At 36.9% G+C, this 14063-nt stretch overlaps 1 protein-coding gene across 2 annotated transcripts in view; it reads right to left on the bottom strand.

Moving 5' to 3' along the window:
- Positions 1-1314: 1314 nt before the first annotated feature.
- The window catches only part of slc36a1 (solute carrier family 36 member 1), a 35092-nt gene continuing 22343 nt past the window's right edge, over positions 1315-14063 (bottom strand). For both annotated transcript variants that reach the window (XM_051859866.1, XM_051859868.1), the window contains exon 12: positions 1315-2985. In XM_051859866.1, coding sequence (XP_051715826.1) covers positions 2717-2985 — 269 coding nt within the window. In that variant the 3' untranslated portion in view covers positions 1315-2716. The remainder of the gene's footprint in view (positions 2986-14063) is intronic.

The raw sequence follows: 14063 nt of genomic DNA, 5'->3' as shown, positions 1-14063 counted from the left end.
ACTTGTAGACGACCCTGTATAAGTCACTCTTCCACTTCTTCTGAATCAGTTTCTGGTTCAAACATATATGGCTGAATTAAACCAGTATTTCCCTTTGCATTGTGCAGCGTTTACTACAGTAAAGTTGACCGAGTGGATCTCTGAGCGGGTGTGAGTGAGTGGAGGCGGGGCTAATTTGCATATTCATGGTTCCGCGTATACTTTTTTCACAGGAAAAAAACATTTAAATATGTCATTTTGGTCATCAAAGATTAGTTTTAAGGGATACAATTATTGACTACAGGGGGACTTTAACAGTATAAGCCCCCATTTTTACTTTTAAAAAGTGGAATGCCTTTTCCCATAGGCCTCCAAAGTTACTGCCTATTGTATTCGACAGCATGCCACAGTCAATGTCCACAGAGCTTGACTTGTATTGAACAGGACACATTTCTGTAATGAGTCTTGACACAAGTCACATATTACTTGACCTTCCTCACATCCTACAAACTGCTAGACACTGGGAGTTCTTTGTTTGTTGTTGAGCAGCTGAAGAAAAGTAAAAATATTTGAGAACCGGAACTACATAATAGAACATGGTCAAAACTCGTCTTTGGTCCACACAGTGTTTTATAGCCATAGCAATTTCCTTTTGATCTAAGAACAAAACATTGTTATTGCAATCTCTGACACAGTATTGCGGATGTCAGCCTTTCCCATCCCAGCCAATCAAATGCTTCGCCATGACGCAACTTCAATGAAAGAGTTGTGGATGACAAATCAACATTCTCAGCTTGTTCATTTGTGCAAAAGTCATATTAAAAGAAAGGTAATGGAAATAAAAATGAATGATTAAACAAAGCTATAATTCACACATGTATGGTAATCATAGCCATGCTGATGTTCATTGATGAAATCTGCTTTGTGTTACTCAGTGCAAAGTCATTTTCCCTTCACAAAAAGCCTCAATGCCATATTGGTATATGTCGCAGGCAGGCACCTCTATCTAAACAGCCACAACTAAAGGGATTGACTGCATGTGTTAAATTCATCTGAGCTTTTCACAGATACCGACTCGGTTTGAAAAAAACGGCAACCAATCACTACCTTAATAAATGCACCTCCTGAAGTGTTGCTCTTTCTAAAATGTCTAAAACTAATGTGACTAAAGCCATATTTAACAACTGCCAACAGTTACCCTGTAAGACAGGAAGTATTTCAACAGCATTTCAAAATACAATATCTTTCCAAGTACCATTGGAGCATGCATACTCTCGGTTGGAAACCACTACAGATGCAGAGAGAAAAATCACACATGAAGAAGAGGCAGTACACTTGTAAACATCAACACAGGCTATCTGTTCTTTAATTCAATCACAGAGCACATACCAGCCTGCAGATACAATGAGGGAACTCAACTGGTGGACCATGAGACTCTCATGTTGATAATCAACAAATAAATAAACTAGTAATGTGATGTCTGTCCATTTTTTTTTTTTTTTTTTGAATATCATCTTTACATAATTTCACCAAGTTTAAAGAAGGAGAGCATGGACAAAATACTTACAGTATATGTACAATAAGGCCCAAAACAAAATTAAAAAAAATCCATGAAACGACAAATCCAAAACAAATAACACTGCAATTAAAGCAGCTGTAAATGAGTGCAACCTAGTCTGATACAATAAAAACTTTGGCACTGCCATCAATATATACAGCAGAATGATACAAAACAAACTGGAAAAAAATTCAAGTACCTCAGTAATAAGCATTTAAAACAACCGTACCAGTGTTATGTTTTAAAAATAAAGTAAATGAGATCAGGTCATATGTAGTTATTAAAAAAAAGACTTATCTTTGAATAATAATGCTGCAATCAGGAAAAACAGAAAAAAAAAAAAAATAATCGAATGTTATATCAGATTTCTCTGCTAGACGAGTCACAGATGACATCTACTGAATATAAAAACATTTTTAAAGAGACGGTTGATAAGGCATACTTTAAAAAAAACATTAAATATATTTATAAAAACGATTTAAAAATTTAAATCAATAAAAACGACTAAAACCGCAGACATTGTGCAGATAACATTGTTTCAGAACCATTTATCTTAGATGAGATTGAGAGGTACTGGGTATTGTGTAATTGTGCAAACATAAAACATTCTGTACTTCCAATGAATTTTCCACATGTTTACAAAACAAGTCTAGGATGAGTCTGTGTGTAATATCCAGAAGTAAATAATTTGATTTCGGTCTCGAAATCAAGAGCCCTAAAAATTCTAATACACAATTACAAACAGAAATCACTATCCACGTCAATTCTTTTCCATTTCAAGCACTCAGAATGAGTAAACAGCACATGTGAACCAGACAAATTCAACTGAATGTGACAAAAAAAAAAAAAAATACTTACTGAGAATCTGTTTGATGAAACACTGTAAACAACATAAAGACAAACAACACAGAGATTATTCTGATAACGTTCAGCTTAAAAGTTGGCTACGTTTGACCCAAAAGATTTTAAAACAAGTACTTTGAAACCAATGTAACTCGATACGGACTTCAGTGCTGCAAAAACTGAAGGACAAAACATCTAAAAAATCCATGAGCCATCTACGGACGTTCAGTAAGAAGAATCCCGAGCGGAATTCAGCAGAAATCAAAGGAGCCTGTAGTGAGTAAATGATTCAGTGGGTCTGTACAGCCTACATTTTATCTGTCACTCTGTCAACATTCACAAGAGCTGAAGGTGCGTGCTGTTGTGTCTGCTGCCGTTACGTGCCACAATCTCCTGGATGGAGATGTACGTCCCCGCCACAAAGCCCACAAAGCCAATGAGACTGATGATGATGTCCTTGACCATCACCCAGAGCTTCATGTCTTCATTATGGAAGGTGATGATCTGAAGCAGAGGAGGAATGATGAGGGCCAGAGCGCTGCTACTCACGGAGCCCACCAGAGAGATGACGAGGTCAAGCTCTGGGATCAATATGGCGAGAGCACCTGTGGTGAAAACAGCAAAAGGAACATAACGTTAAACCACGCCACCACTTCCAGGTGCTTGTGAGAGAGAGAAAAAAAAAAAGTAAAAAGCCAAAAGCTGAACTTGCCAGAAGCTGGGAAGTTCACCAAAAAAAAAAAAAAATTCTAATATTATTTAATCACCCTCATGCTGCTCAGGACTTTTTTTAAACTTCAGAACACAAATACAGATATTTTTAATGATTTCATATTTTTTCACTTGAAGTCTATTCACCCAAAATTCTGATGCTTCAAAACAAGAGATCGTAAAATAAATTTATATGAATCGAGCAGTTTAATCCTTAAGTCTTTTGAAGAGACACAATTGCTTTATATGATGAACACATTGAATTTAGGCTTTTATTAACACATATAAACACTGATTAGAAAACAAACAGAAGCTCAATCGAACTTGCTTTCACTTGATTTTGCTTTTTTAAAATTTAAAAAACTGCGTAACATGAGAATGAACCTCATTGGTTCTTGCAGAAGCTCAAACGTGCTGCATAACACACGAGAATGAACCTCATTGGTTCTTGAGGAAGCTCAAATGTGCTGCGTAACAAGAATGAACCTCATTGGTTCTTGAGGAAGCTTAAATGTGCTGCGTAACACAAGAATGAACCTCATTGGCTCTTGTTGAAGCTCAAACGTGCTGCATAACACACGAGAATGAACCTCATTGGTTCTTGAGGAAGCTCAAATGTGCTGCGTAACAAGAATGAACCTCATTGGTTCTTGAGGAAGCTTAAATGTGCTGCGTAACACAAGAATGAACCTCATTGGTTCATGCTTGAGCTTCCCTAACCAAATCTAATGCTATATGTACGTTCATCAATCAGTGTTTATATGTGAATAAAAGCCTAAATTATATCTGTTCATCATATAAAGCGATTGTGTCTCTCTTCAGATGACTTGGATTAAACCGCTCGATTCTCATGAATTTATTTTACGATCTCTTTAAGAACGTTTTGAAGCATCAGAGTTTTGGTTGAATAGACTATCAATGGAGGACAGAAATCTCTCAGATTTCATTAAAAACATCTTCATTTGTTTTCCGAAGATGAACAAAAGTCTTGTGGGTTTGGAATGACATGAGGGTGAGTAATTAATGACAGAATTTTCATTTTTGGGTGAACTAACCCTTTAATGCCACTGAGAGCGTTTCATGTTCGGGTGAGGACAGTGTCCATGCCGTGCAGTGCTTTGGGAATGAGTTATCTTGATCTGTTGCTAAGGGGATTGAAGTGGGCATGGAAAGGCTTTGTTCTCAACCACACAAGCCACCTCTGATGTCGGTCTTTCCCCTCCAAATGTTCCTATGTTTTTCACACTGTGCATGGCAGGAATACACCACAGCTTTTAAATCTTCAAACGCTCACATTGCAAATTCCTGTCTGTCACACATGAACACACACATTCAAGCGCACAGCGCACTTCCTGTCACTTATTATTATTTGTAGGGAATGTCGGCTTCTCATTTTCTTCTCATTTGACACATAAGATAAGAGTCTTTCAACCAGGGAATCCGGCAAATCAGCATTGAAAGGTTGTTCTTTTCGGAGTACATGCCACAACCCAAAGATCTTGGCTTGATGAGAGAACCAAACCAAACAAACTGCTTTGTAATATGTTGTTTTGAAAGGTGTTGTGGCCAAATTTAAGTCCAAAGAAGACAAATAGTCCAAATGGGTAGAGATGTAGGTCACTTTGAAGATTTGAGCAGCGTACACCAAGCAGCTTACAAAGCAGGCACAGGTGACAGATCCCCCTCAGGGACCGAGAGCAGAACAAGGGTTTAAAAGCTATCGGAAAGTAAATTCACATTAAGGACATGTGCTGGATCAATTGATGGATCTACTAAGCTCTGCTCTTCTAACAAACTAAATTTTACAGGCGTCCAAGAGTCCTCGGCCTGTTACTCATTTGTTCTCCACTATATAGAGGACATGAATTTGCAGAAAGATTATTGTATGAGTCAATGACCTGATGCTATTAATTTATTCAAAAACATGTTAAAATGCAATTCATATGTGCATACAATGATTTGAATAAACATCTATGATGAGCATGTTTTTAATTTCTTAAAGGGTTGGTCAATTAGGATTTCACTTTTTTAACTTTAGTTAGTGTGTAATGTTGCTGTTTGAGCAAAAACAACATCTGCAAAGTTACGACGCTCAAAGTTCAATTCAAAGGGAGATATTTTCTTTTTAAGAATTCTCTGTTTAAGGACTACAACTAACGGCTGGTAGGGACTACAACAAGCTTCTTCCTGGGTTAGTGACATCACAAACCCTAAAATTTACATAAACCCCGCCCCCGAGAACACACAACAAAGGGTGTGAGGCCATGTTGTGCTGCTTTAGAGAAGAGGAAGAGTTATTGTAGTAGAGTGTTGTTGACATGCCGTCATTTTACGCCGGACTGCTTCACAAACGAGAGTCAATTCAACACTGGATTTGCACAAAAGATTAACATGACGGCACATGCTAGTCGATGAGTTGAATAAACTCCACAGCAACTACATAAATTTATCCACCAACCGTTCAGAAACGTCCAGTTTCATTCTAAAAGTTGTAACTTCTTCCTGAGTCTCTCCATCAGTGTCGACTCCGGTTTGAACAATGTATGGCTGAACACCGTTACTGACAATCCTCATTTTGGCTGCGTGAGATTCTCCAGCTTTGTTGTTGTTGAGCAACCGAAGTGCGAGCTGTTAAAGCTCCGCCCTCTTCTAAAAAAAGGGGGCCGGGAGCAGCAGCTCATTTGCATTTAAAGGGACACACACAAAAACGACATGTTTTTGCTCACCCCCAAAAAGGGGCAAATTTGACAAGCTATAATAAATGATCTGTGGGGTATTTTGAGCTGAAACTCATGTCCACATTCTGGGAACATCAGAGACTTAATATTACATCTTGTAAAAGGGACATAATCCCCTTTAATTATATTTTGAGGGAATAAAGTTAAACATTTTAGAGTGACAACTGAAAAACTATGTAGAAATGCCAAACTGCTTCACAAACTTTTGTCTGCCCAAATAAAAGTCATGTGATGCAAAATCTGATAATTTTTATAACAAGGCCAGGTTAGATCAGGTTGTAAAATGTCATGTGGGAAGACTCACCTAGAAAAAAAAAAAAAAAAAAAAAAAATTATATATATATATATATATATATATATATATATATATATATATATATATATATATATATATATATATATATATAAAAAGAATGACTAAGATGTGATTATTTGATTTGACAACACTGCTTATAACGTGTTTTACACTGGAGTATTAAAAGATTTTTCATGTTTTTATCATGGACACTCATATTTGTTATTTATTAAAGCCAATCGGCTTTATTAGTATGAAGAAAATATATCTGAAGAGGTTTGAGATCACAGTGAACCCTCTGACATCTTGTCTATTTTAGTTTGCAGTTGTCACTGTGCTACCCTACATCTAACAATCAAATATCATTCAGTCAGGAAGATTTCACAGAGCATGTTTTAAACAACAGCTGGGGCTCTACCGCCACATCCTCACGTCCCAGCTCAGTGTTTTGTAATTCATGTCCTTTTCCAAATTTCAGAGATCAAGGCCAGCTCTGTATCGAGGACAGCTGCCATCTGGTTTCCCTGTGCTCAGTCCGCCACGTCCCCAGTCCTGTATCATTGGATCCACATACTATAAGGGAACCATCCACTGAAATCAGAGCTGAGAAATATAGTATTTAATCAGACAGGCCCATCCCTCTCGGCCATTAATTGGATGTCAGGCGCATCCCAGGTCCGAGCGAGTTTCCCCTCATCCATTTCAGAACTCACCTCTGGCTCATCTTGACATGTCACTGAAACCACATCTGGAGTCAGCACATTTCTCCTCTTGGAAAGGGAAACGGCTATGCCTTGCCAATTGAAGGGCTTCTAGATTAATGAGGTCTGCCACTTTATTTAAGCTATTTTTATAAAGGCGGTTCTCGCACAGCAAGCATTTGATTTGCACGCGCAGCAAGTTTGACAACTGTGCTTTGAGGCAAATTGATTTATGTATGGAAGAGTATGAGAGAAGCCCACTTTCAGACCTTTATAGAAACTCAAAAAGTGTCAAGTGAAAAAGGTGTTGAGCAACAGAGAATATAAGAGCTGTTGGCAAAGGACATCATTTCCCATTAATCATATTTAACCCCAGAGCACAGATTTATAGGCTCAGCAGCACAGTATGAAATTCATGATCAGATCCAGTGCATATCAAGCACATTTATTATATGGCGTAAAATGCCATAGCAGACTAGACTTTCACTCTTACTAAAGAAAATGTAAATGCCTATGTGTAACTTGTCATGGTGCTATAGTTCAGGTCCCTTCTTCACTGCAATCTTGTTTTATGGCATTCTGGGTGAGGTGTTTATAAAGTAAGAGCACATACGTCCTCAGCAAATTGCATAATTTGAGCTGTAATTCAATGTTTAATAATAGTATTTACACCTTCTTTATGAACATTTGTCATCTAACAATCAAGGCCAGAATCACTTATACCAATTCAGATAATGCTATTAAGCTTAATTATTTTCCATTCTCTTAGGATGAAAGTATTTATATCAATTTAATACATTTAAAAAACAACATTCATAACATTTAACGGGCCTAAACTGCAATTATTAGACCACTAATAGTATAAATGTTATTTACACTATATGATTAAGTTTAGGGTCAGTAAGGTCAGAAACTCAGGCTGTATTTATTTGACCATAAATACATTAAAAACAGTAATATTGTGAAATAATATTACAATTTAGTTTACTATTATTATTACTGTTAGTTTACAGTTTACTATTTTACAGTTTTAAAATGTAATTTTATTCCTGTGAGGTCAAAGCTGAATGATCCTTCAGAAATCATTCTAATATGCTGATTTGACACTCAAGGAACATTTCTTATCATTATTTAAGTAAAAAAAACTACATTTTTTAAAAATAGATTTTTTTAACACTATAAATATCTTTACTGTCAATCTTATAACAACTTTTAATTTAAATAAATGTATAACAATCGTCGATAAATAAATAATATAATGTCTCATGTAGCTTTGCCTTTATTTGATGTGAAATAACTCTAGATGATACAGTAGTTAAAATCAGGATTGATTCTGTTGAAACAACATCATTATTGAAAGTATTAGGGGCGTAACGGTACATGTATTCGTCCCGAACAGTCACGGTACAGACGTCACGGTTCGGTGCATTCAGTCAGACGATGAATACAGTCAGTCACAGGCGATCCACACTCCAATCCAGAAGGGGGAGCGTGCGGCAATGCAACACTGCTTGGTAACCGCCACAACAGGAAAAAGTGCAGAAGAAGAAGAGACGATCTATGCATAGATATGTTTACGTGTAATCTCTCAACCAGTGTTTCAACCACTGAAAGACATTAATAAAACACCTTGAGAATAATAACATCTCACGTAGCATTACATTTACCTCAGGCAAGTCATTTAGTGTCCACAGCATGTTAATGGGGAGCGTTTCACTAAATATATGCACTATATTAGCTTATATATTCATTATATTTACTTTACCTGTATGTAATGTCTTAATTATTTAATGTTTAAATAAATTTGTCATGAAAACAAGTTATAACAGTAACTGTGTAAATAATTATATTTCAAAAATGAATTGGAGTAGAAAAATAATTTTATAATTAGATTTCGAAGTTAATGCAAAACCTGCCTTATGTGCAATTAGCATGTTTTTTATTATTTACTTATAATTTAAGTATAATTAAAGAGAGAGACACAATTTGCTCAATAAACCACTGTTTGATAAAAAAAATATTTGTTTAGTTTTCTCCCCCCTGCTGTACCGAATCTGAAACCGAACCGTGATTTCAATACAGAGGTACGTATCGAACCATCACGTTTGTGTACAGTTACACCCCTAGAAAGTATTACTTCAGGATATATCCACCCATACAAATGTTTCCTTTATCCGCTTTTTGTCGTAACGTAAGGAACACCGTTTCCGGGTCCAAGCCTCGACTCGTTTCACTTGACAATGCCGTCTCGACGGCCGTTTATGAGAGCTATTTATTCAAAATAAACATTTAACATTTTAAAGTTAAACATTTAAAATACTTACAGTCTACACAACAGTCTCCATGCTCACAGCGTTACTTATATTAATATTTTAACGATTTATAAAAGATGAATCACTGTCTGGCCATCTGGGATTTTGGTACAGAAATAAAGGTTATGATCATAATTTTTTGGTAGTATCGTGTGTGTATATTAGCACCGTTTGTTGTTTTCTTGTGGTATCAGATAGAGCGTTTGGACTCGGAAGCACTGCTGTGTGACGTCAGACTTAACAACTGAATACTTTTGACCACATTTAGAGGAGGTAATAAACAACCAATAGCCCGTTTGGTGATTATTAGGCATGGTGGTGACATTATGCGATTCTTGGCTTTTTGCTACAAATTACAATGCAAGCAACACTACAGGACCAAGAATGAGCTAAAACGGAGTCTCAAGGCAACAATATTCAAGGCTATATAAACGTAACATATCCTCAGCCTCTTAATTACCAAATGCAGCAGACCTCAGGGACACATTTCACAGCTGTAAACACTCAAAACATATGGCCATATCTGCACTTCTCAGCACTCAGAGACAACAGCATGGCAATGTCAGCTCTGGGTCAGAGCGAGGGAGTCCGCATAAAGCGTCTCGCCTTTGACAACACTTCACTTTAAAATATTCCCGACTCTGATGACCAGAAAATTGGTTGGTTGAAGTTGGAGCATGGCCAGGCTAATTTGTTTATTTCAGGCTTTGAACGTTCCGGTGTATTCGAACCACACAAGTGGGATCATTTAATTACAATCCAATTTACATTCACACACAGGGCGAATCCCCCTCTGCCATGTGAAGATTTCTAGGGGCGGACTGTGACAAAACTACAGAGGGGAGCGCAGACACTGCAACAAATTACCCATTATCCCCTTCTGAACAATTCCTGACTGTCAGACAATGCCTGTTTGAAAAATAAATAGAGGCTCATCACGGGTTCATTGTCAGGAGACAGATGCGGTGGCCTGTATTTGAGCAGTAATGAATGTTTGCGTCAAGGAAGTATCTTGAAAAGATAGAATCCATGTGACATTCTGGAAAGAAACACCCTAAAAAATGTAGATCTATTTATAAATCTCTCTCATCAGAAGATCTCAAAGCATGGCAACGCACACAACAGGCAGCTGTTGGACACAACACAGGACTGCATCTCTTTAATGAAAGCTTGGTGCTGGCGACGTGATCGATGCAACCGTGTGACTCGCTGCGTACGCACCACATCAGAAGTCAGACTAATGTTTTAACATGTGCTCTTTGGAAATGTGAGCCAGCATATTAATAAATCATATTACGCACCAAAAGCAGAAAAAAACTGTTGTCTATTAAGTTATTCAGGAGCCACAGACTGGCTGCACAAAGAGAACATTCTAGTGCGAGGAAAAGGCCTTTGCCCATTCTTGTAAAAATAAATAGAGAAATAAATACATATTTATTGTCAGTAACAAGTCCATTGAGATGCTCTCAATGGATCCTTTCAGTCCATTAAGAAGGCCTGTTGTCAGTGGCCATTGTATAAAATTAATAAGTTCATCTGAGACATATCAGTCATGAGGACGCCATTTATTTCTCAGCAGCATTTCAAAATGAGCAACTATTAAACTGTCAGGGGGACAGAAAGGCACATGGAATATGTTGTGTGGAATAAAAGAGCCTACAAAGATGGGAGGAAACACAACATAACACCTCATTACAATGTCTAGGACAGTTAGTCATGAACACCGTGGTATTAACCATGAAAAATGGTGTGTTTCAGCCTCTCTTATGGCAGAGAAGAAAATCACTATGAGGAGAGATAATGAAGCTGAGACTATAATGCCATTATAAATTGAAATATGAGTCGAATCTCATCTCCAACAATACTCCAGAAACACACTGAGAGTAGTGAGTACTCTCTCATCAATGTATATGTGAAACAGCTGGGAAAATGTCTTATAATCAGGAATGTGTCCGTTCAGTTAATTTGAGTATTTATCATCAGGGTCAAAATGAGCATCATATACAGTACTGAGCAGTCGTCATTCCTGAGGACTAAAATTGAAGCTTATGTATGTTATTTCAATTTGGATACATTTCTACGGATTTTAACCTCTCTAAATTGCAATCTTCTGGTATTTATCTTAAAGAAAATTGGTATACATCTACCTAACAGCACTTTGAAGCTTCAATTACTCAAATCACTTAGCTGAGGAACATTAAGGCTTCTTTTTACTAATAATTCAATACTGGAGAATTAAGATTTCTTTTTTGGAAAAGAGGACAAAGTTATAAGGAAAGAGGACATGAAATTATGAGGAAAAGAGGGGGGAATTGGGTTAGGAGATGACAAAATGGATTCAACTTGTGTCACATGAATGAGCATCAAGGCTCAACATGATGGAGCACATGCTATAACGAACTAGGTCAAGGCTCTGACGTCAACCTTTTTACCGTGGCAATCTCATAGTAATTGTGCTTACAATTTCCAAAATTCCAGTAGAATTACTTTAAAGGAGGGATCCAAGGCATATCTAGAGACTTGGCAGTAGGTAGTGTCAACCAATATAGATATTTGATGGCCAACGCCAATATCTTCCTGATCAGGGTGACGTTTTCAGCACTATCAGAATAGAAGTCACAACCATTATCAGCCAATGCAGATAAATAAAAAAAAAATGTAAAAAAAAATGAGCTGAAATTTCGACCTTGACTGTCTATCGTCGGCCACTAGCAGAAAGCAACTCTTCAAATGCATAGCAATGTGCTAAAAAATAAATAATTTTTTTGTACGGGCAAGCCCCACTCATTACTTCTTTAGACATAATTTTCTTGGTAAATTCATAATTTAAGGTAGATTTAACTAGTTTTCTCACAAATATAATCCGACTCTTAAAAGGAACACTCCACTTTTTTTGAAAATAGGCTTATTTTCCAACTCCCCTAGAGTTAAACAGTTGAGTTTTACCGTTTTCGAATCCATTTTTAAGCGAGATGCTAACGGTCTAATCAGATTCAATGAACTATGCTAAGCTATGCTAAAAGTGGTACCGCCAGATCCGGAGATCGGCTGAATGGATTCGAAAACGGTAAAACTCAACTGTTTTACTCTAGGGGAGTTGGAAAATGAGCCTATTTTCAAAAAAAGTGGAGTGTTCCTTTAATACTGTTTTCTGTTGCTTCTGTTTTGAACAAGATAAAGATGTCCAAATTTTTCTTATTCTGTTTAAATATCTTTTTCTTTTTTTTTTTTTTCTTTTTTTTTAGTACTGCCCTTTGGAAGCAACAGAAGACACTTAAATGTTTGCCAGAAGACAAATTAAGTACAATATTCCTTGATCTTCAAATTCAAAAGGTTTTCACCCCACGGCTCTTAATGCATCGTGTTTCCTTCTGAAGCATCAGTGAATGTTTGAACCTTTTTTAATAGTTGTATTTGAGTCCCTCAGTTGTCCTCAGTGAGAGAAGATCTCAAAATCATACATTCACTGCTGGAAAGGGTTCAAATACACAAAAGATGCTGGAAAACTGAAGAATTTTTGGGAACTGGAGGATTTTTTTTGAAGAATATTGGGCAGTTTAATTGATCAGGACAAACAAGGGACTCATGAACAACCATCACAAAACATAAAAACAGTCATGGATCATCCAGGTAACCACGCACAGTATTAGGAATCAAGGGTTCATAAACTTTTGATTTGGGTCATATTTATAAATTCAGCTGTTGGTGGACTTTATGTAAACATCGTTTATGTAAAATATCTTACTCGGGACAGTACTTAAAAAAAAAAAAAAAAAAAAAAAAAAAAAGACATGCATTTTGTATGATCCCTCTTATTTTGTTAAAATTATTCACATTTTCACAGATTCTGCACGTGGTTCACAAACTTTCAAGCAGCACTGTATGGTCTTGATTTGGACTTAGACTCCAGGCTGAATCCAGTCTTGTCCAGTTTCGAGTACTACAACACAGCCAATCAGTTGCCATTTTTATTCTTTCCAGTAACCACTAAATCACATGCAAAGGATTGTGGGATATTACAGGCAGGCAAAGGGTCTATAGCTGATTGGACAATCACTGTATACTATGGGCAAATATTTTTGTATAACGACATATAAACTGTAGAATTGATTGTTGTCCAAGGCAAAGGTTTCGCGAGCCTGCATAACTCAGCACTGAATAAAAACTCTGGTGTTGTGAGCGGTGAGTGGATTCTGACTAACAAACACTTCTGATTGGCCATTGCATTCAAGAGATCAACAACTATGTCTGTGATTGGCTACACTTCTCACCGCTGCAAAAACACATTGTAAACAAATACATCGGACATACTCCAGAGCGCAAACACAAATATGCACTGGAGCGTTTGCCAAATCTGCTTCACCAATATATAATTAGTCATCAACTCATCAACTGATGAGGGTGCTCTTGCTTGCGTTTGAGGGTGCTTAGCACCTCTAGCACCCCCGTAGAACTGGGCTGAAATTGTTATATTTATTTAATGAAACGCAGCCCTATATGTGCTGTGTTTCAGAGTGAAGCACAGCAGTGTTTTTACACGTGAGCAGTTAATGATCCGAAGGCGTTTTCAGTGTCTCAGAGCGGCTCCGTTCACAGTAAATGCTGCTCCACACAAACTCCATCTCTGCTTCTTCTCTGAGTTTATATCAATATTTTATATAGTATATCTCTGAGTTATAATTATAATTATTATTTTATAGCCATATTGATATATAAATCATAAAATTTGACCAAATTGTGCAGCTCTCCCATTTTAAATTGCAATCATATTTTTTAATCAGAAAAAAAAATTTACATTTTTTTTTACCCAAACCGTGCAGCCCTAATCTGGCATGTAGTCGTGCTTCATATCTGACCGTACATTATCCCTCACTAAACAGAAGAAAAATGTTAAGTACAAATACATACAGTAAAAGGTCAGATGTA

Source organism: Ctenopharyngodon idella, chromosome 14 (genome assembly GCF_019924925.1).
Source record: "Ctenopharyngodon idella isolate HZGC_01 chromosome 14, HZGC01, whole genome shotgun sequence".
In the NCBI taxonomy this organism is placed as follows: Eukaryota; Metazoa; Chordata; class Actinopteri; order Cypriniformes; family Xenocyprididae; genus Ctenopharyngodon; species Ctenopharyngodon idella.
This window is presented reverse-complemented; position numbering and strand designations above follow the sequence as displayed.